The sequence below is a fragment of the Microtus ochrogaster genome, chromosome 7, assembly GCF_000317375.1.
Source record: "Microtus ochrogaster isolate Prairie Vole_2 chromosome 7, MicOch1.0, whole genome shotgun sequence".
NCBI lineage: Eukaryota > Metazoa > Chordata > Mammalia > Rodentia > Cricetidae > Microtus > Microtus ochrogaster.
Window position 1 is genome coordinate 63,715,881 of NC_022014.1, and position 20,535 is coordinate 63,736,415.

The 20,535-nt window shown below is 40.8% G+C and overlaps 1 protein-coding gene across 1 annotated transcript in view; it reads left to right on the forward strand.

The window, feature by feature from the left end:
- Positions 1 to 20,535, forward strand: part of Tex14 (testis expressed 14, intercellular bridge forming factor) — a 94,153-nt gene that overhangs the window by 48,343 nt on the left and 25,275 nt on the right. Inside the window, exons 7-11 of the mRNA XM_026780074.1 lie at positions 2,101 to 2,978; positions 4,298 to 4,404; positions 7,286 to 7,374; positions 8,405 to 8,686; positions 10,747 to 10,847. Of these exons, the coding sequence (XP_026635875.1) occupies positions 2,101 to 2,978; positions 4,298 to 4,404; positions 7,286 to 7,374; positions 8,405 to 8,686; positions 10,747 to 10,847 (1,457 nt within the window). The remainder of the gene's footprint in view (positions 1 to 2,100; positions 2,979 to 4,297; positions 4,405 to 7,285; positions 7,375 to 8,404; positions 8,687 to 10,746; positions 10,848 to 20,535) is intronic.

The following is a 20,535-nucleotide window of genomic DNA, read 5'->3' on the forward strand; positions in this document are numbered from 1 at the left end:
GATTAAGGCTCTTTTTTTTTTAAAGATATATTTATTTTTATTTTATGAGTATTTTGTCTGCATGTATGCCCATGCACCTGCATTCATGCCTGATGCCCCAGGGAATCCAGAAGAGCTATATATTTGGTTGTGATCCACCATCTAGGTGCTGGGAATTGAACCCAGGTCCTCTAGAAGAGCAGCCAGTGCTCTTAACTGATGAGTCACTTCTCCAGCCCTGCTTTTGGTTTTATTAAAGATAGAGTCTCATAGCCTAGGCTGGTCTTGAATGCTCAATCCTTCTGTCTTAAGTCTTCCAAATGCTGGAGTTATAGGCAAATGCCACTCCACTGGGTATCATCAGTTTACTTTTTTGTGAGTCACATGGACACTAGCTATCTCTTTTAAACTGTATATATAACCTGTGCTGAGAAAAGATGTGTACTTTAGGAAAAAGCTAAGATCCTTAAAATTATTAAGTTAAATCTTTTAGGCTATATAAACACAAGGGTTATATGCAGAACTTAATAGTAACTGAATTTATAGTATGATCAGTCATAGGAATTTATCTAATTGCTTAGAAAAGAAAAATAACTTTAAAAAAGATTATATATTTTATGTATATGAGGCTCTGTCTACATGTACATCTGCAGGTCAGAAGAGGGTGTGAGATCTTATTATAGATGGGTGCTAGGACTGAACTCAGGACCTCTGGAAAAGCAGCCAGTGCTGTTAACCTCTGAGCCATCTCTTCAGCCCCATAAAAATAATTTAAAAAATGTAAAAGTCCTATCTGCTGACCAGCTTAGCATAGTGATATGGATTTGTAATCCCACGATTTGGGAATGTGAGATAGGAGTATCACTTGAGTTCTCAAGTTTGGGGTCAGTCTGAGCAATGGGACCTTATTCTTTAAAGCGCTCAGTCATGGCACTCACTTGATGGCTCCTGTTCCAGCTGAGGAGACTGAGGATGCTTGGGGTTGCAGAGCTTGTTTCCAAGTTGGAACGTAGATCAGGCTGGCCTCGAACTCACAGAGATCTGCCTGCCTCTGCCTCCCAAGTGCTGGGATTAAAGGTGTGCGCCACCACTGCCGGGCAGATCTTTTAATTATAGCCTAATCACTGTTTACTTGGACTCTTCCTCTGACGGGTGGAAGCTTCCAGAATGTCCCCTTCCATATTTTCATTATTTGTGTCCTTCATCCCATTTCCTGAAAGTTGTACTCTTATCAACTTAAGTCATGTGTGGGTCAGCCCTCAAATTATTCTTACAATAACTCAAGTTATTTTTCCTGTGATTCAGTAGCTTCTTGGGCAATAGTCTCCACCACTTTTATCCCATGCTCACCAAAAGCATCACCTCAACTGTTTTAGTCACACATTTAATACACAAAGGAAGCCATGGGTATAGTCCTTGGGATCCAGGAGCCTTGAATTTGGATGTTCTGTCAGTTAAACACATTTAAAATAGTATAAATGAAGCCGAGACCATTCTTAGAAATTCGACCTCCATGGCCCCAAATGTCTATCTTATTCGATGTCAAAATGGGAACTTTCACTTAGATTAGAAATACCCTTTCATCCTCTGCTGGCTGGGTCTGATGATCCACACCCTTAATCCTAGTCTAGAGGCAGCCCTCAATCCCAGCACTTGGGAGTCTAAAGGCAGAGGCGAGCAGATCTCTGGGTTCAAGGCCAGCCTGGTCTACATAGTGAGATTGTGAGTTCCAGTACAACCAGGGCTAGTCAAAGAGATCCTGTCTCAAACAACAACAAAAAAATAGCTTTTCATCCTCTGTTGAATGTATCTGTTGGTCTTCTGGTAGGATCTCACTCCTAGGAAGGGAATTGGAAAAAATAAAAGATGATTTTTATGCCTTTTAAAAAGTTATTATTGTTTTTGCTATTTGAGACAGGCTCTCACTATATGGTTCAGACTGACTTAGTCCATGCTGGCATCTAACTTGATATCCTTCTGCCTCAGCCTGCCAGATGCTATGATTAAAGGTGTGTGTGTGCCACCTGACCCAGCTCATGTTGTATACCTTGAACAATAGCCAAGGCTGCTTACCTTCTTTGATTACTTTAATCATCTGGGTATTGCTATTCTTTCCAACAGGTAGTCAACCCCATTCACCAGCAGATCACTCTGTTCCCATTGGAAAAAGAGTACTGACTCCTCCAGTCCTGGATTCAAGTCTGTCAGTCCAGGAACCTGAGAATCCAAATGTTCCTTCTCCTCCTGCTTCGTGTTTGGCAGAAGAGGTCAGGAGCCCCACTGCAAGTCAGAGCAGCCTCTGCAGCTTTGAGATCAATGAAATCTACTCAGGCTGCTTCAACTTGGGAACTGTCAAAGAGGAAGAGCACCCAGGGACTGCTTCATCATCTGAGGGGGATAAGCCAGACAGGGTAGATGAACTTCCATCTCTGGAAGAAGAGCTGGATAAGATGGAGAGAGAATTGCATTGTTTTTGTGAGGAGGACGAGAGCTTTTCAGAAGTTGACACAGACCTTTCCTTTGGGGATGGCGACTGGCAAAGTGATCCCCTCAGTTCACTCAGCCTGACTGAACCAACCAGAGAAGACAAGAGCAAAACGAGCAGTTGGTCCAAAACTGATGAGGTTGTCAGTAAGTGCGTGCTGAATCTAAAGATTTCGCAAGTAATGATGCAACAGAATGCTGAGTGGCTGAGGAAGCTTGAGCAGGAAATGGATGAACTTGAGTTGGCACAGGAGGAGCTGGACAGACAGGGCAGGAGTTTGAGGGATGCTGCATTAAAGTTTGCAAATGCCAAGTATCCGTTAGCTGTGGGCCCTCCATCTTTGACTTATGTTCCTCCTGTTATGCAATTACCAGAGCTCAGAACTCCAGGAGGGGAGAGAGACTTCCAAGAAGGACATTTTGTCAAAAAGCCTGAGCAACTAATCTGTGGCTGGAAGCCTTTCACACAAGTTTCTGAAGAAAACAGAGAAGACCAGTCAGAGACAAACAATCAGGTACAGTAAGTGGGTAGAAGGAACTGCCTTTGCAGGATCTTTGAGCCAGTATTTCCTGTGACCTGTATATAAATGTATATAGCTATAAATAAATGTAGATAGCTTGTAGCAAGGTCCTTTTGGTTTAGGAACTAAGTCCTCTAGGATGGAATTCTGTGGTACATATTCTCTCTAACCCCCATTCCAAACCAAGCACAAAGCCTTTGTCCTTCTCCATAGTTTCAAATGTATTAGGTTCAGCTATGAGAAATTTGTTTTATAGATCAGTTAAGTACTAGCAATTTGACATAATTCAAAGTGTATAAAGTATTTTTGATATTTTAGGGCTGTAGATACGGTTCAGTACTTAAACAGTACTTGCTGCTTTTGCAAAGACCTGGGTTCATTTGGCAGCACTGACATGCGTCATCTTACAACCACTCATAACTTTAGTTCCAGGGGGTCCAGGGCCTTCCTCCACACATAAATGCACTCAAGCCCACACGCTTTAAAAAATTCTTTACTCTAAATTCCCCATTAAGTTATTTAAGAAATATTTATATGGGACTGGGAAGATGGCTCTGTAACTGGAGGTTTCTCATCCCACCTGGTCCTGCAGCAGCTTTTAAAATACACACTCAGAGTCTTAATATTACATACTGTTTGGTCTATTAGCTCAGGCTTATTAACTAGCTCTTACAACCTAAATTAACCCATTTCTATTAGTTTATATTGTACCGTGAGGCTCAAGACTTATTACCTCACATCTTGCTTCTCTGGTGGCTGTTTGCATCTCCTTCCACTCTGCCTTCTTTCTCTCTCTGGCTCTGTTTAGTCTTCCCAACTAGCTATATTCTTCCCTGCTATAAGCCAAAGAAGCTTCTTTAATAACCAGTGGTAATAAAACATATTTACAGCTTACAGCAGGGTATCCCACAACATGGCTCAGCAGTAAAATGCCTGCCAGATAAGCCTGAGAACTTGAGTTTGATCTCCAGCACTCATTAAAAAAAATCAGTTATGTCAGTTTTTACCTAGTACTGGGGCAGTGGAGACAGGAGGATCCCTGGAGGGAACGCACTGTGTAAGTCAGATGTACTTCATTTTTAATGATTTGTCTCATTTCTGTGCATTTGATGCCACCCCTAAGCTCTTACTTTGTTGCTGTAAGCTAGGAAAGAGTGAGTACTAAGTTTATTAAAATGAAGTAAAGGAAAGCAAATGTCATAAATTGGTTTTGCTATTTCTATACACTTAGCAAAAATGATTTTGAAAATAGAGTATGAGAATAAAAAGAAAATTTTGCCTCCCAAAGCAGTGAGACATGTTTGTTTTTTAAGGTGCCGACTGTGCGTGGTCCTGGGAAGCAGAACACAGGTGAACAGTCACCATCCACTGAGGAAGCCAAGGAGAGTTTGGAGAGAAATAAAAACCAAAATAGCAGGAGGTGGGTTAACATTTACTGTTCTTTGTCTCATATGCCTTTATAGGCCCATGTGGCCTTAGGCCACTTTCTGACCTTCAGACATCTAATGACAAATGGATTGTGAATAATGAATAAAAGCAATGCAGAAACATTAGAATGGAAACTTACAGAAGACATCACAAGCAAAGTGCAGACAGGCTGAATCACACGGAATCCATCAATATCAGTAGTAAAGTATTTCTAAAACTCTCTAGATAATTTTAAAAAATTATTATTATATTATTATCTTAGAGATATAATTTTACCGTGTAGCCCTGGCTGGTCTGAAACTCACTATGTAGACCAGACTGGCATCAAACTCAAAAAGCTCTACCTGCCTCTGCCTCCCAAGTGCTAGGGTTAAAGGTGTGTGCCACCATGCTGGAACATATTTATTTTTATTATCTTTTAAACTATTTTTATGATGTATGCATTGGTGGTTTGCCTATATGTATGTCTGTGTGAGGATGCTGTATACTCTGAAACTGGAGTTATAAACACTTGTGAGCAGCAGCTATGTGTATGCTAGGAATTGAACCCAGGTCCTGTAGAAGAGCAGCTAATGCTCTTAACCTCTGAGCCATCTCCAGCCCCATTATTTTTTCCAAATACTTATTTTTATTTTGTGGATGTTCTGCCTGCATTTATATATGTATACCACATGTGTGCAGTATCTGTGGATTCCCTTGAACTGGAGCTATAGATATTCCTTAACCACTGTGTTGTTGATGAGAATTGGACTCAGTGCTCTGCAAGAGTGGCAAATACTCTTAACCACTGAGCCGTCTCCAGCTCCTTTACATTTGATTTATATGCATGTGTGCACGTGCATGCACGCGCCACCGTACTCCCTCCCAAATAAGTGAAAATGTAATAAAAATATGCAAAAGCACATAGTGGCACATGCCTACAATCCCAGCTCTTTAAAGGTAGAGGTCATTTAAGGCCAGCGTGGTCTTTGTAGTGAGTACCAGGCCAGGCTGGGCTACATTGAGACCCTGTCTAAAAACAAACAAACAAAACAAAGCAGAAAAGGGGGCTGAGATGGCCCAGTGGTTAAAAGCACTTGCCGAGGACCCAAGTTCAATCCTTAGGCACCACATAGCAGCTCCCAGGCATCTGTGACTCCCTGTTCCGGCCTCTGCAGGCACTAGGTACATATGTGGTTCACAGACATGTGACTCATGCCTATAATCTCAGTACTAAAGGAGGGAGAGCCTATCCTGGGCTACAGAGTAAGATTCTTTAATAAAATAAATAAATACATTTCACTTACCATGCTACGCTATTTTTAAAACCTTATGTAAACTTATTTTGAAAAAACAATTTTTTTCTCTTTGAGTTTTAGATTTTTTTATTTTGTTGGAAACAAGGTGACTTTAAAATAAATGAAAATGTAATAAAAATATGCAAAAAAACCCAGCATAGTGGCACATATCTTTGGTTCCAGCACTCAGAAGGCAGAGGCAGGCAGATCTCCCTAAGTCTGAGGCAATCCTGGTTTACACAATGTGTTCAAGGATAGCCAGGGTTACACAGAGAAACCCTGTCTTCACTCCCGCAGAAGCCCAGAAAATAAAAAAACAGTTTTCTTCTGTATTTTTGATTATATATTTAGGATAGTTTCCCAGAAGCAGAATTGTTAGGCTAAAGGTTTTGAACATCTAAGAGTTGTTGTCAAAAAGCTCTTGAAAGCAGCTGTCAGATCTGAGCTCTTCTTTCTGGTCCAGCTGGGTAGTAGTGCATTCTGAGCAACAAGGATTTCATAGCTGTGCCACAGAGCACACATTTTGTTGTTTGAGACAGTTTCTCTTTGTAACAGTTCTGGCTGTCCTGGAACTCACTCTATAGACCAGGGTGGCCTTGAACTCACAAAGATCTGCCTGCCTCTGCTTCCCAAGTGCTGGGATTAAAGGCGCGCGCCACCACTGCCCAGCCTGATCACACACTTTAAAAGAGTTGTTTTATTTATTTATCATTACTATTATTGCTGATATTATTTGAGACAGGATTTCACTTGTATTCCTAGCTGGCCTGGAGCTCACAAAGGTCTACCTACTCTGCCTGCAGAGGGCTGGGATTAACTGCGTGTGCCACCATGCCCAGCCCTGAGAAGTTATTTTAATGAATGGCAAATAGTTATAGTCATGGAATATTTAGAGGAAGGAAGACTGCAGCTAAAGAAACTTAGTCCAGAGAGACTGTTCCTCACTGATGCAAGACAGGTGACCTAGCAAGCAAAGCAGGATCCAGAACCCAGAGAAACTCTGTTCTTCAGGGTACTTGTGCCGTAAGAGCCTTGTTCCAGAGTTAGCTACTGTGCTGTCAGTGCTACGGTGGGCTTGGCGCCAGAGAACCTCCACAGGACTGTCACTTGTGATTGTCTGATTGGGGACAGGGTGGACTCGGCTATAGTGAAGGACAGATTTTGTCAGAGGAAACTTTCAACTGTCAGTTTCTTCTACTTCTGAAAATCTCCCAAGAGTATTATTAGAATCATGAATTTGGAAATTAATAAAAAATAACCAACCTGTGGGGATCTTTTAGCCAAATCTTTTAATTTTTCAGCCAGGAAAGGTCTAGGGAATCAAGTATCCAAGTCAGGAGTTACTCAACTAAATAGTGCACCCTTCCCTGAGTCAAACCACTCCGGCAGATTGGGGTTACCCAGGCTCAACAGGGCTATGCCAGGCTAGGGGGCCTGACAGTTGAAGATGATGGGGTGATGGGTGCTCCCTGGTGGTGAGTAGAAGTTCGAGTGGGGAGGGATTGTGGGTGGGCCTGTGGGCTTTGAACTGTTAGGAACTTGAACCAACATTTAATTTATATCTACCTCACTTCTACCCTAAATGATGCAACTTAGGATCAGTATGGAATCTGCGTCTTCTGAAATCTATAATATAAAGTCAAGAAATAATGAAGATGATGGAGAGGCAGACTCAAAATGGAAAAGTGAGTATGAACTCATTTTTTTATAGATACTATTTGTTATCTGTCTATCTGTCTGTCTGTCTATCTATCTATCTATCTATCTATCTATCTATCTATCTATCTATCTATCTATCTATCTATCTATCTATTTAGAGGCAGGATCTCATTATGTAGCTCAGACTGGCCTTAAAATCACAACCCCCCCCCAAATATTAGAGTTATAGGCATGCACTATCATGCCTAGCTGATGAATGAAATAATTCTTCATTATCATCAGTTTTGTTTGTGCTATGGTTCTGGGGATTGAACCTAGGTATTGTGCATGCTAAGCAAGCACTCTACAACCAGGCAACACCACCAGCACCTGTTTGATATCTCTTAAGTATAAAAACACATGTCTCATTATTTAGGATTATAAATAACACTGTTGTTCACACACACACACATACATACACACCCATACTCACCATCCTATGATATAAGCACAGCTCTTCTGATAGCAGACTGTAGAAGGAAATGCTTTTCTATTTTTAAACTTTGTAGATAATACTTCTATTGTTTGTATAAATATACATTGTATAACATTGTAGTGAAACAATACACGGTATATTTACCCCATAAAGATTAAAATGGAGAGCATACAATGTGTATCACATATTCTGTAATACCCTTTTCTTGTGATTTACTTGGTGTGTATCTTCTCCCAAAGATGTTAGGGCTCAGTGCAGTCTAGAAAAGTGAGGCAGATGACAATTACTATAGCCTGGGAATTTCAGACAGTAGGTTCTCTCATTAAATCAGCAGTAGGGTCCGTCTACATGTTCTCTACTGCTTCCTGCTGTTGTTTGGAGTCATAACACGAGTTTTCTATGTCTGTCACAGTTCTAATCCCCTCCCCTTAAGGGCAAGCAGGCAAGGTAAGGGTGATGAAACTGTGCCAGATCAATCACTGTTACCATATGGGTTAAGTAATATTTATCTTTTAAGGTTGAAAACTTTGGTTTTTAATGTTTACAGTGATGTTTTAAATGCTTCTTTCTCTTGTGCCCAGTGGCAGTAAAGGAAATGGCAGAGAAAGCAGTTTCTGGACAGCTCCTAGTACCTCCTTGGAGTCCTCAGAGCAGTGTGCCTTTTGAGAGTAAGATTGAAAATGAGACCACTCATTTGCCACGGCCCCCAGTCCGAGGTCCTGAGAGCACACACTGGCTGCACACTGTAGAATATCAAAGGGAAAATGATGAGCCCAAAGGAAGTGTAAAGTTTGGCACAGTGGACACCAGTGACTGTGACGGGAACAAGCACAGCAGACAGACAGGCCTCCGCCGCTTCCCCAGTAAGTTCACTGGGAGGAGTTGGGTTAGGTGAACTCTGTCTACTTATCAGCTCTCAAAATATGTGCACTTCTAGCATATTCCCTTTTCTTGGTCCTGTCTCCTACTTTTCTGAAAGCCTGTGTTCAAAGGTGAAGAGATTCATTAGTTTCCCTATTACTAAAACAAGGCCCCTTTGTCCAAAGGACGTAATCTCCAAGTGCTGACCTTGTCCTGGGTCTAACCTAGTAAGGAATCAAACTTTCTTACCCGAGGGTGGAGATAAGCTATCATTCTCTACTGGATGTTTCTTTGTTTTTGATACAGACGTTTGCTGTGTAGCCCAGGCTCACCTGAAACTTGCTGTCCTGCTTCCTCAGACTTCTGAGTGCTGGCATTGTGTATGCATCATACTTACTCAGCCAGCTTGTTCTTTTTTCATTGCATTCTAAATTGAAAATAAACTTACTGAGGCCATATGGCTTTTGATTCACAGTCAGATCATCAGATAATAATTTCAAGATAGATATGGAGTCAAAGAAAAGACATCTAAAATTGACACTTAACTTTGCAGAAAATCTCTAAATCTCTTTTCTTTCTCTCCGTTTTTTCTTTCTGAGAGAGAGAGAGAGAGAGAGAGAGAGAGAGAGAGAGAGAGAGAGAGAGAAAATGAGAATCCCAAGGATATTGGTCAGTGGGTAAAATGCCTGCTGTGCAAGCATGAAGCTTGAATTTGGATCCCTAGCACCTGGTAAAATTCAAGCATGACTACCTAGTCCTAGAAACCACAGATAAATCCCTAGAGCTTACTGAACACATAATCCATGCAGTCTGTGAGTGCCAGGTCCACTGAGACAGTGTCTCAAGAGATAATGTGGAGATGCGTTGCAGGGTGTTTGATCACACTGTGAACCCTGGGATTGCGTTAGTTACTCAAAAAACCTGCCTCTAGCTGTGGTGTGGCCCTAGTACACATCCTTAGTCCAGGAGCTTTCTGTTTATTGTATTCTATTATTTATTACTTAAATAAAATCAACCATAGGTCAAGAGGCAGAGCAAGCAACTGGTTAACATCAAGTAGCCATAGACAGTAAGAGGAAGTCAGGAAGACGGATAGAGAAATGCACAGGAAGCAGTAGGGAGGGACTTGCAGTTTGTCAGTCTTTTTTGGTTTGGGATGGCAGGAGAAGCTCACTTTCTGGGACATTGGTGAAGGAGGAAGGTCAGCTGGCTGCTTTCTCTGCCTCTCAGAGCTAGCAGGTTTTCATGCCAGCATCTGGTTCTGTAGTCTTTATTGATAAAATAAAAGGATAGAGACTTAGTTAAAACAGCATTTGCCTTTCTACATGGACGGGGGCAGGCAGCAGCTACAGAGGCGCAGTCAGCAGCTGAGGCAGCAGTAAGATGAGGTGTAGATGCTGTGCATTCATATCAACAGATATGAATAGAGGAAAATACCTAGCATCTTCCTCTGGCCTTCTCATGCACTCGTGTACCTGCATATACCTGTGGAGCCATATTTATACTACACATACATGCACATACCAAAAAGAGAAACGAAAAGCCACACAGAGTAGCATATACCTATAGTTGTAACACTTGAGAGATGAAGGCAGGAGACTCAGAAGTTCAAGGTTATCCTCAGCTGCATAGCAAGTTCTAGGTGATCCCGGGCTACGTGAAATCCTATCCCAGAAAACCAAACCAATAAACAACAACAGCACAAGGAAATCAATTGCTTGGGGTTTTTGGTATTTAGAATCTATTTATCAAGAATCGCTGTTTGTCTGGGAGTGGTGGCACATGCCTATAATCCCAGCACTGGGACACATAGGCTGATGGATCTCTGAGTTTGAGGCCAGCCTGGTCTATAGAATGGGTGGTCAAATGGCTAGATGATCTAGGCCTACATTTTGGAACCAGGCTAAATTAACAGTGGCTACTCTCTGTGTCTTCGCAACTTAGAAATTTGGCTACCCTTTGAAGAATATGTTTACATCTCTATTCTATTGTTACTTTTGCCTTTTCCTGCTTCATGAATATCACTGAATGAATATGTCCCTGATTACGTTATGATCACTAGGTATTATAAACCCATTCTTCAGAAAACATGAGCCGCCAGAGCATAGTGAAGTCTCTCAAGCAAGTTGTGACACAACTGTGGGTACTGAGAAATTTTACAGCGTAAGTACTGTAACCTGCCAGGACCAAGATGCATTCAAGGATCTAACAAAGTATACCTGAGTTGCTGTTGTGTATTATGACATCAAAATGTTATCTATACAAACTAGATATACTAACTCTATAGGGCTATAGTCACTTAAAGAGTATAGACTGCTTTCAAGACCAGCCACGACTCTGTCTCAACCCCGCCCCAAAACATAACAGGATGTGGTACACATAACTGCTGATAATGATACAACAAGGAATATGATTGTAGTGGGTAGTGGTGGCTCACGCCTTTAATCCCAGCACTCGGGAGGCAGAGGCAGGTGGATCTCTGTGATTTCGAGGCCAGCCTGGTCTACAAGAGCTAGTTCCAGGACAGGCTCCAAAGCTACAGAGAAACCCTGCCTTGAAACCCCTCCCCCAAAAAGAATATGATTGTAGGCAGGTATTTCTATCCTGCCAACCAGTTCCCAAATAATCACACAGAGACTTCTTATTAATTATGAAAGTTCAGCCATAGCTTAATTTTGTTACTAACTAGTTCTTACAATTTAAACTAGCCCATTTCTTTTAATCTACTGTCTTTTACGTGACACTGCCCATGCTGCTTCCTCTGTGGTTCCTGGTGTCTCCTTGTGACTCTGCTTTTTTCCCCAGAGTTCTCTCTGCTCCCAAAATCTTGCCTAGCTATTGGCCATTCAGCTTTTTATTAAACTAATCTGAGTGACAAATCTTCACTGTGTACTAAAATATTATTTCACAACATTCTCCCCTTTTTGTCTAAATAAAAGGAAAGGTTTTAACTCTAACATAATAAAACCATAAACAATAAAAACAATGATCAAGTAAGCATTACATTTACGATGTCTAGTCTGTTTGTATTTGGCATATTTGGAGAAAATACACCATTATTTATTATAACTTGATGAGTCTAAAGCTCTGAACCTCATTTACCTTTTATCATGACTAAAGAAAACTATAACTGTGACAATCTAGTCTTAAACTCTATCAAAGATCCCAGAAGGATATAATATTACCTGAGTAAACAGGAAGTGTAATGTAAACCACTTCCAATCCTATAGAAATGATCGACATCTGTCTACCTGGACAGTCACCCAAGGTTCCTTTGTAATGTTGGGGCATCTCTCTTTGGCCTACAAGCCTAGAATATCTGAAGCAAGAGTTTTTAAAGGGGCCTGGAGAGATGACTTAGAGGTTAGGAGCACTGACTGCTCTTCCAAAGGTCCTGAGTTCAATTCCCAGCAACCACATGGTGGCTCATGGCCATCTGTGATGAGATCTGGTGCCCTCTTCTGGACAGCAGGCATACAGACAGACAGAACACTGTATACATAATAAATTTTTTAAAAAAAGAATTTTTAAAGGATTGTCCTACCCTGTCTGGCAAAGTTTGACAGTCACTTTTCTTTGCATCCTCCATTTTGGACAGCATACTGTCAGCAGTCAAGGCAAGGGCAGTTTCTTGTCCAAATGGCTAGCTTTTGCAATAAAGAAAGCAAACTCCATATAGAGGTTCTTCAATGTCCATTATCCTTTTTTGAAGTAAATTGGCTCTTCCAGGAGCAGACATGTCTCACTGTCATGAAAAGCCTTGTGTCATTAAAACATCTAAAATGCCATATTCTATAGGTGTCTGAAGTGTTTGAGGACCACCTATCTAAAATATATCTCTGTATGACCTTGAAAACATACATACAGAAAATGACATGTTTGATTGTTATGGGTAACTAACTACTAACCTGTATTTTTTATTATCCTAAGTAGTTTGTAATAATAACTTTCAAGGACTAAAAATTCACATTGTTCAATGAGCTGTATAGGCATAACAAGAGTAGAAATGTATATATAGTATGTTTTAGCAAAAATTAACCTTAAATTTGTATTAATATACAAAAATCCATGCCAGTGCAAAATATTTTATACTAGTGGTTGTTCAGAAGGAGACTCAACAATCCACCCTTTTATCTCATTTTATACTATATCCCCTTTTCTCTTTAGAAAGAGATCCTTGAGCCGGGCGGTGGAGGCGCACGCCTTTAATCCCAGCACTCGGGAGGCAGAGGCAGGCGGATCTCTGTGAGTTCGAGACCAGCCTGGTCTACAAGAGCTAGTTCCAGGACAGGCTCCAAAACCACAGAGAAACCCTGTCTCGAAAAACCAAAAAAAAAAAATCCTTGAATCTAACTTCTTTGTTTACTTTTTTTTTTTTTTTTTTGGTTTTTTCGAGACAGGGTTTCTCTGTGGCTTTGGAGCCTGTCCTGGAACTAGCTCTGTAGACCAGGCTGGTCTCGAACTCACAGAGATTCGCCTATCTCTGCCTCCCGAGTGCTGGGATTAAAGGCGTGCGCCACCATCGCCCGGCTCTTTGTTTACTTTTTATTCCTTACTATAACCAATAAGAACTTGTAACCAACCCCCCTAAATGATGACAGACATCTATAACCCATCGAATGACCAAACGCCATCCACCCCACCTCTTGGTAATGTGGGTGTCATGTTCTTTAGACTGCTTCCTGTTGTCTGGGGGCACTAGAATCTTTAGGAGACCCTAGGAAAATTGGGATAAAGGTCAAGTACTGGGAGCGTTAGCTGTATCATTTGTTGTCCAGTCTCCTTGCAGTGGGAAAGTGTAAGGCTTATCTGAAGTCTTGGCTGGAGTAGTCTGTGGAGCCTGGACTGCCTCAGCCAGAAGCCTTGAAGTTGTTCTGGATGCAGAACTCTCAGGAAACTGCAACAGAAGTGTTCTGATAGACTGAATCACCTGGCCACTCGTTTCATTGGTGTCTGGTCCCCTTGCTCTGAAAACACATAAACTTTCAAAGATAGCATACATATGTGTATTAGCACAAGTATGGAATGTATGGCATGAGCAAGTCAAAGATGATGCTTTATGTTTGAGCAGGTAAAAGGCATATGTCAACTTTATAAGTTTGTTTGGGCTGTATAACCAAGCTGTAATATAAATCTTTGTCCATGCCATATGAAAGGTTGACATGTAATAAGTCATGAGGACTCTGTAGCCAACAAGATTCATCACGTCTCATCTCGGAGCTCTTCCTATATTACACATCACCTGTCCTGTAGTCTTTCTTAGCTTCCTCCCCCCTGTCTGTAGCCAAGATACTCAGGAGGTCTCTTCCCCACACCCCTGGTAAAAATCTGAACTCTATTAATCTGGAAGGAATCCATAGCTTTTTGTTTCCACTGAACACAATCTCTCTCCCAATGCAACACATTGTCTGACTTTCTTTTGAAGTTAAGACATTTAAAAAATATGTAGGTTGGTTTAATTTAGCAGTTTCCATAATCCAATACCTCTCAGCAGCTATTGTTTTTATGTATTAGCATTCAAAAAATTGAAGTTTATAAGATACCATATAGCTGGGCATTGGTGGCTTATGTCTTTAATCCCAGCAGGCGGAAGAGGCAGGCGGATCTTTGAGTTCAAGGCCAGCCTGGTCTATGAAAGCTAGTTCCAGAACAGGCTCACAAGCTACAGATAAACCCTGTCTTGAAAAACCAAAAAAAAAAAAAAATACCATATAGGATCCAGACTCCCTGTGTATTTTCTATCCTTATGTGGCTTTTTTAAAAATCTGCTAATCTTTCAGAATGTTTTTATTGACAGTTAGTGGAAGACAGGGGCGGATCTGTGAGTTCGACCAGAACAGGCTCACAAGCTACAGATAAACCCTGTCTTGAAAAACCAAAAAAAAAAAAAAATACCATATAGGATCCAGACTCCCTGTGTATTTTCTATCCTTATGTGGCTTTTTTAAAAATCTGCTAATCTTTCAGAATGTTTTTATTGACAGTTACTGGACAAGTATAAGGCATGTTCACAGGCTCAGAAGTGAAGCACAGAGTTTGTTCATTCAGCAGCTCCTCTTCTTTGTACCAGATAGTACAGTCTTCCCCTGTGCACTTGAGTGTGTACCGCTCACAACTGTTAGAGCATGCAGACCATGTTCAGGGACCACCGTGGAGAATGTCTCAGAATAAGGAGTGAGCAGCTACAGACTAAGTCACTAGGCACCACAACTCACAGGGACACAAGTAGAAGGCGGCCAGATCTACCACTGCTACAGAGAACACGCTGGCAAGCATGTTTTTGTTTCTTCATGTTTGAGAGAAATGGAATATATCCAGGGTTCATGTTTTTGTATTTGCCACTGCCTACAGGTCACTGAAAGATACCTAGTTTTGAATAACTTCTAATGCACTTAGTTTGATTTCAGGTCACAATACAAGATTGCATGCAGTACTTTCACAAAAGTCAAACACAGACAGTTTAATAACACCAGCGCTCAGGACTGTCTGGTATATTTCTTTTTGGTGGTAGGATAGGGACGGAGAACGACAGTGGCTGGTTCTGCACAGCGCTCACGTGCTCAGCTCTAGCACTGGCAGACTAGTAATGAGACAGCACAGAGCTCTCAGTGTGAGCCTCAGGTAGCCTGCTTCCAGGGTAAAAAAGTCTCAGTTCAAGCTAATTTCAAATGTATTTTATAACGGATTTTCAAATTGTGGATCAGTTGGATCATAAGCACTTTAAAAGTTTAATAAGGGCCAGGTAGTGGTAGTGCACACTTTTGATCCCAGCACTTGGGAGGCAGAGGCAGGCAGATCTCGATGAGTTTGAGACCTGCCTGGTCTACAGAGTCAGCTCCAGGACAGGCATGACTGCAATATAGAGAAACCCTGTCTCAAAAAAACAAACTATAAAAATAAAATAAAAATTTATCAAGGAGAGCATACAGTTCCAGGTAAGAACCAAAGAGACTAAGAATCCTTACAATTGGTGCACTGCTTTGAGGGGCTCAGTAGCTCTTTCCCCAGGAAAGCTGCTCATCTCAGAGCTCCGCCCTACAGCAGCCCAACAGTGCATCACAGAGGCCCATACAGAGCTGTCACTTGTGTGGAACTTGATATGGACTGCGTTCAAAACTCCATTGGTTAGCTTTGTGGTTCTCAGGGCAAGAGTTTCACATCTGTGTTTATACTGGCGACAAGACACTGCTGTTAAGCATCACACAAGTGAACAATGCAATTAGAGAGGAGTGACTACCTATAGCAACAGGAAGGTAGTTCCCATCTGCTGGGCTGGTTGACAAGGATGCTGCAACAGGCTACTCTTCTGACAGTAGGTCCCCGCTGCCGCAGGTGTGGCGAGTGTTCTGCCCTGTAAGCCACTGCTTAAAGCAAGCACCCTTTGTGAAACTTGTGCCTACATTTCAGCACACACATGTTTTTTGGCTTGAACATCTTGTGGCATATCTCACAGGAATTTGCATCTGGTGCGGGGCTCACAGGAATATCTTCTCTTTTCTGGCCTTTGGTTTTGGGTGATGGTCCAGCAACGGCCAATGCTGCACTCAGGGAGGACTTAGCCACAGCAGCAGCAGCATGAGCCTCAGATGTCTTCTTGTCTTTTCCTGAATTTGCCTGTTTCTTTTTCTGTTCCTCTAGAATGTGCTCTGTTATGCTTTCAACAGTCTCCTCAATACTTAATCCAGAGAGCGAGCTCTTGTTTTTGTTTCTAACTTTTTAAACAAAACCAGCAAGCTCATAATATAGGAATACCCCTAGTGGCTTATTTTTTATTACTTTATATTTTCTTTAAAGACTTTATTATTATTTATAAACTGTTTACCTTTTTATGACTGTTTATGCTCATCTTTTTCTGCACTCATTTTTTAAACACACTGTAACCTGTTTAGAAGTTCTTTCCATCTGGATCTCTCTTTATGTTGAATCTGTAACCTTTTCTGTCTGCATGAACAAAACTGAACACCTGCCATGTGGCTTAGCTCATGGTGCACTGGCGGCTCACGCACATAGGCAGCTGCCAGGGGACATGTCTCTGTACCACTGCTGGCATGAGAGTGTAACTGGAGGTGTCTCTCCTGCCAGCAGTTCCTGAACAACCACTGAGGTTTAATATTAATTACTAACTGGCTAGCTCTACATATAAATTAACCCATTTCTAATAATATGTATATTGCCACATATCTTGTGACTTACCAATAAAGCTCTGGCATCTTGCCCCTCTGGTGGCTGCTGGGCTCTCTGACACCACCTTCTTTCTCCCTGTAGCTATTTGAATTTACCTCATAGCTGTATTCTGCCCTGTCACAGGCCAGGGCAGCTTCTTTATTAACCAGGGCTAATAAAACATTTACAGCATATGGAAGGGCATCCCACATCGTCTCCCCTTTTTCTGTCTATTTAAAAAGGAAGGTTTTAACTTTAACAAAAGTTATATATAACAAAAACAGGTATCAAGCAAAAATTACAGTAACAATATTTAGTCTATTTGTATTTGGCAAAATTAAAGAAAATATTCTTTTCATCTACCTTTGCAAGCCTAAAATTTTACATCTAATTTATCTTTTATCATACCTAAGGAAAACTATAATTATAACTATCTAGTCTTCAGCTCCATCAAAGACCCCAGAAGGATAGAATATTACCTAAATAAATAGGAAGTGCATTGTAAGCATCTTCCAAAACTCTAGAAATGACAGATAGCTGGCTGCCTGGAGAGTCAGTCACCCAAAGTTCTTCTGCAACAAAGTGTCTATCTGATTCCTCAGTGAAGCAGGAAATAACTGTTCCACTTATATTGGCAGTTAGTCAGTCACTTTCCATCTAGCAGACTCTTACATGAAGCAGGAACCCTGAAGGACTCCCATCTTGTTTTGGCAAGTTCAGCAGTCATTTTCATGTGGATCCTGCATGTCTAGTTTATAGAGCATACACTCAAGCAGTCCAGGCAGGAGCAGTTTTTTGCCTAAATGGCTAGGCTTTCCACATTGAAAGTAAACTCCATAAGGAGCTTCTCCAATGCCCATCATCCTTATGAAATAATCGGTGCTGCCAGGAGCAGACGTGTTTCACTGTCAAGAAAAGTCTAAGTTCTTAAAACATTTTAAATGCCAAATTCTGTAGGTCTTTTAAGTGTTTGAAGATTACCTATTCATCTGAAATATATTTCAGTGTTTCTAGAAAACCTAACTAATATGACTATAAGTTTGACTATTATAGGTGACTATTAATTTGTATTTAACTATATATTTTTAAATGAACTGTATAAACATAATACCTTAAACAAGAGTAGAAATATATATATATTATAACAAAATTGACTTTAAATTTGTATCAGTACATCAAAATCCATATCAATATAAAATATTTTGAGATATCAGTTGCTTTTTAGATTAGATTTAATAATCTAATTTTTAATCATTTCTATATTATATCCCCTTTTTTCCTTTAGAAAAAGATTGACTATGACCATTAAGTAATTATAACCAACCCTCTTTAAATGAAAACAAACATTTATAAATAATACTGAATTGTTTACAAACAATATGAATTTGGTCATAGTTTTCTATACTATTTCCTGTATTGGGAGCATTGGTAATTTTATGGAGATCCTAAGAAAATTTAGAATTATGATTAAATGTTGGCTGTAGTAGTCTGTGATACTGCATAGTTTCAGCCAGTTGCCTTGAAGCTGTTCTGGATGTTGAATCACTTGGGCCATCGCTCCCATGGAGACCTCTCAGGTGGTCTTGCTTTATCAAACCATATTAGCCTGGAAGGAATCCGCAGCTTCTCATCTTCTGTGGAAACAAAAGCAACAGCATATCCTTAGAACCAGATTTTGAAGTCAGGACACCTTTATATTGGCTTAGCTTAGCAGCTCTCATTGTCACATGTCTCTCTGCACTTAGCTCATTAACAGTCAAAAATTAAAAGAAAATGCAATAGTATATATAATCCACGCTCTCTGTGTATTTTCCGTCTTCATATGGCTCTTTTATGTTATTGTTATTGTCTCTTTAAAGACTTTGCTTTATTTTACAAACCATTTCCTTTTATAACTGTCTGTAATCTTTTTTTCAAGCCTGTGTACATTCTTTAAACACACTGTGACAGTTTAGAGGTTTGTTTGTTTGTTTGTTTTTGTCTGAATCTTCCTTTATTGTGTATCTGCAATCATTTTTTGATCTCTCTTTTAAACTGGTAAGTGGGCATGGCTAGAACCAAAGCAGTTGCTTTGGCTGTTGTTTTCACTCAGCTTGGCTTTTCAACATGGTGGAAGTAGCAATGAGCATCACACTTACCCACCCCCACCCCAAGCTGCCATAGGTAGCATGCAGCTGATCCACAAACCTTTTTTGTGTGTATGAGCAAAAGCCAAGTCTGTCACACAGTGCAGGCCTCTCTGTACTGAGGCCTGTGTGAATCTACCTCATAGCGGCTAGTGTCCAGCTCCATCGTGTAGGCAGCTGATTGGGAGACACGTCTCTGTGCTGCTGCTGGCATGAGACTGTGACACCAGGAAGCCCAGTGTGACTCCATTTCTGTAAGTTTAGAGGTGTTTTTTTTTTAAAGCTTTCTCAGGCCCTGTGGAAATCCGAGAGCCTCACGTTGGTACACCATTTGTGACTGGAGGTTTATCTCCCACCACCACTTCCCAGATAACCACTCTGAGGCTTAATATCAATTACAAACTGTCTGGCCTATTAACTTAGGCTTCTTACTCGCTAGCTCTACATATAAATTAACCCATTGCTAATAAGCCATATATCGCCATGTGTCCCATGACTTATTGATAAAACTCTGGCATCTTATCCCTCTCGTGCCTGCTGGCATCTCTCTGACACCGCCTTCTTTCTTCCTATATCTGTTTGAATTTCCTGCCTATACACTGCCCTGTCATAAGCCAAAACAGAGTCTTTATTAACCAATGTTAATAAATTATTCAAACCATACAGAAGGGCATCATATCCTACATCATGAGACACATGAGACTAGGAAGCCATGTTTGGCTTTGATTTTTATGTTTAGAATGTTTTTATAACTTTTCTCAAGATTTATATGGATATATGTGGCCCCCACATTGGGTGCCGTTTGTAGGCAGATATTTTTTTTTAAAATATGTATTTATTTATTATGTATACAATATTCTGTCTGTATGCCTGAAGGCCAGAAGAGGGCACCAGACCTCATTACAGATGGTTGTGAGCCACCATGTGGTTGCTGGGAATTGAACTCAGGACCTTTGGAAGAGCAGGCAATGCTCTTAACCACTGAGCCATCTCTCCAGCCCTGTAGGCAGATATTTTTGTCTCATTAGCCAACTCCCAAATAACCACACAGAGACTTTTTATTAATTATAATAGCTCAGTCATAGCTTAGGCTTGTTACTACTAAAACTAGCTCTTTTTTTTTTTTTTTTGGTTTTTTCAAGACAGGGTTTCACTGTAGTTTTAGAGCCTGGGCTGGAACTAGCTCTTGTAGACCAGGCTGGCCTTTAACTCACAAAGATCCACCTACCTCTGCCTCCTGAGTGCTAGGATTAAAGGCATGCACACCACTACCCTGCTACTAACTAGCTCTTACAACTTAACCCATTTATTTTAATCTATGGTCTTTTACATGATTCGGTTACCTTTATTCTGTATTGCTCATGCTGCTTCCTCTGTGGTTCCTGGTGTGTCCTTGCAGCTCTGCCCTTCTTTCCAGTGTTCACTCTGACCCCCCCAAATCTTGCCTAGCTATTGGCTGTTCAGCTTTTTATTAAACTAATTCAAGAGACAAATCTTCACAGTATACAGAAAGATTATTCCACAACATATTACAGTGATAAAACAAGATTTTTTTTTTTTTT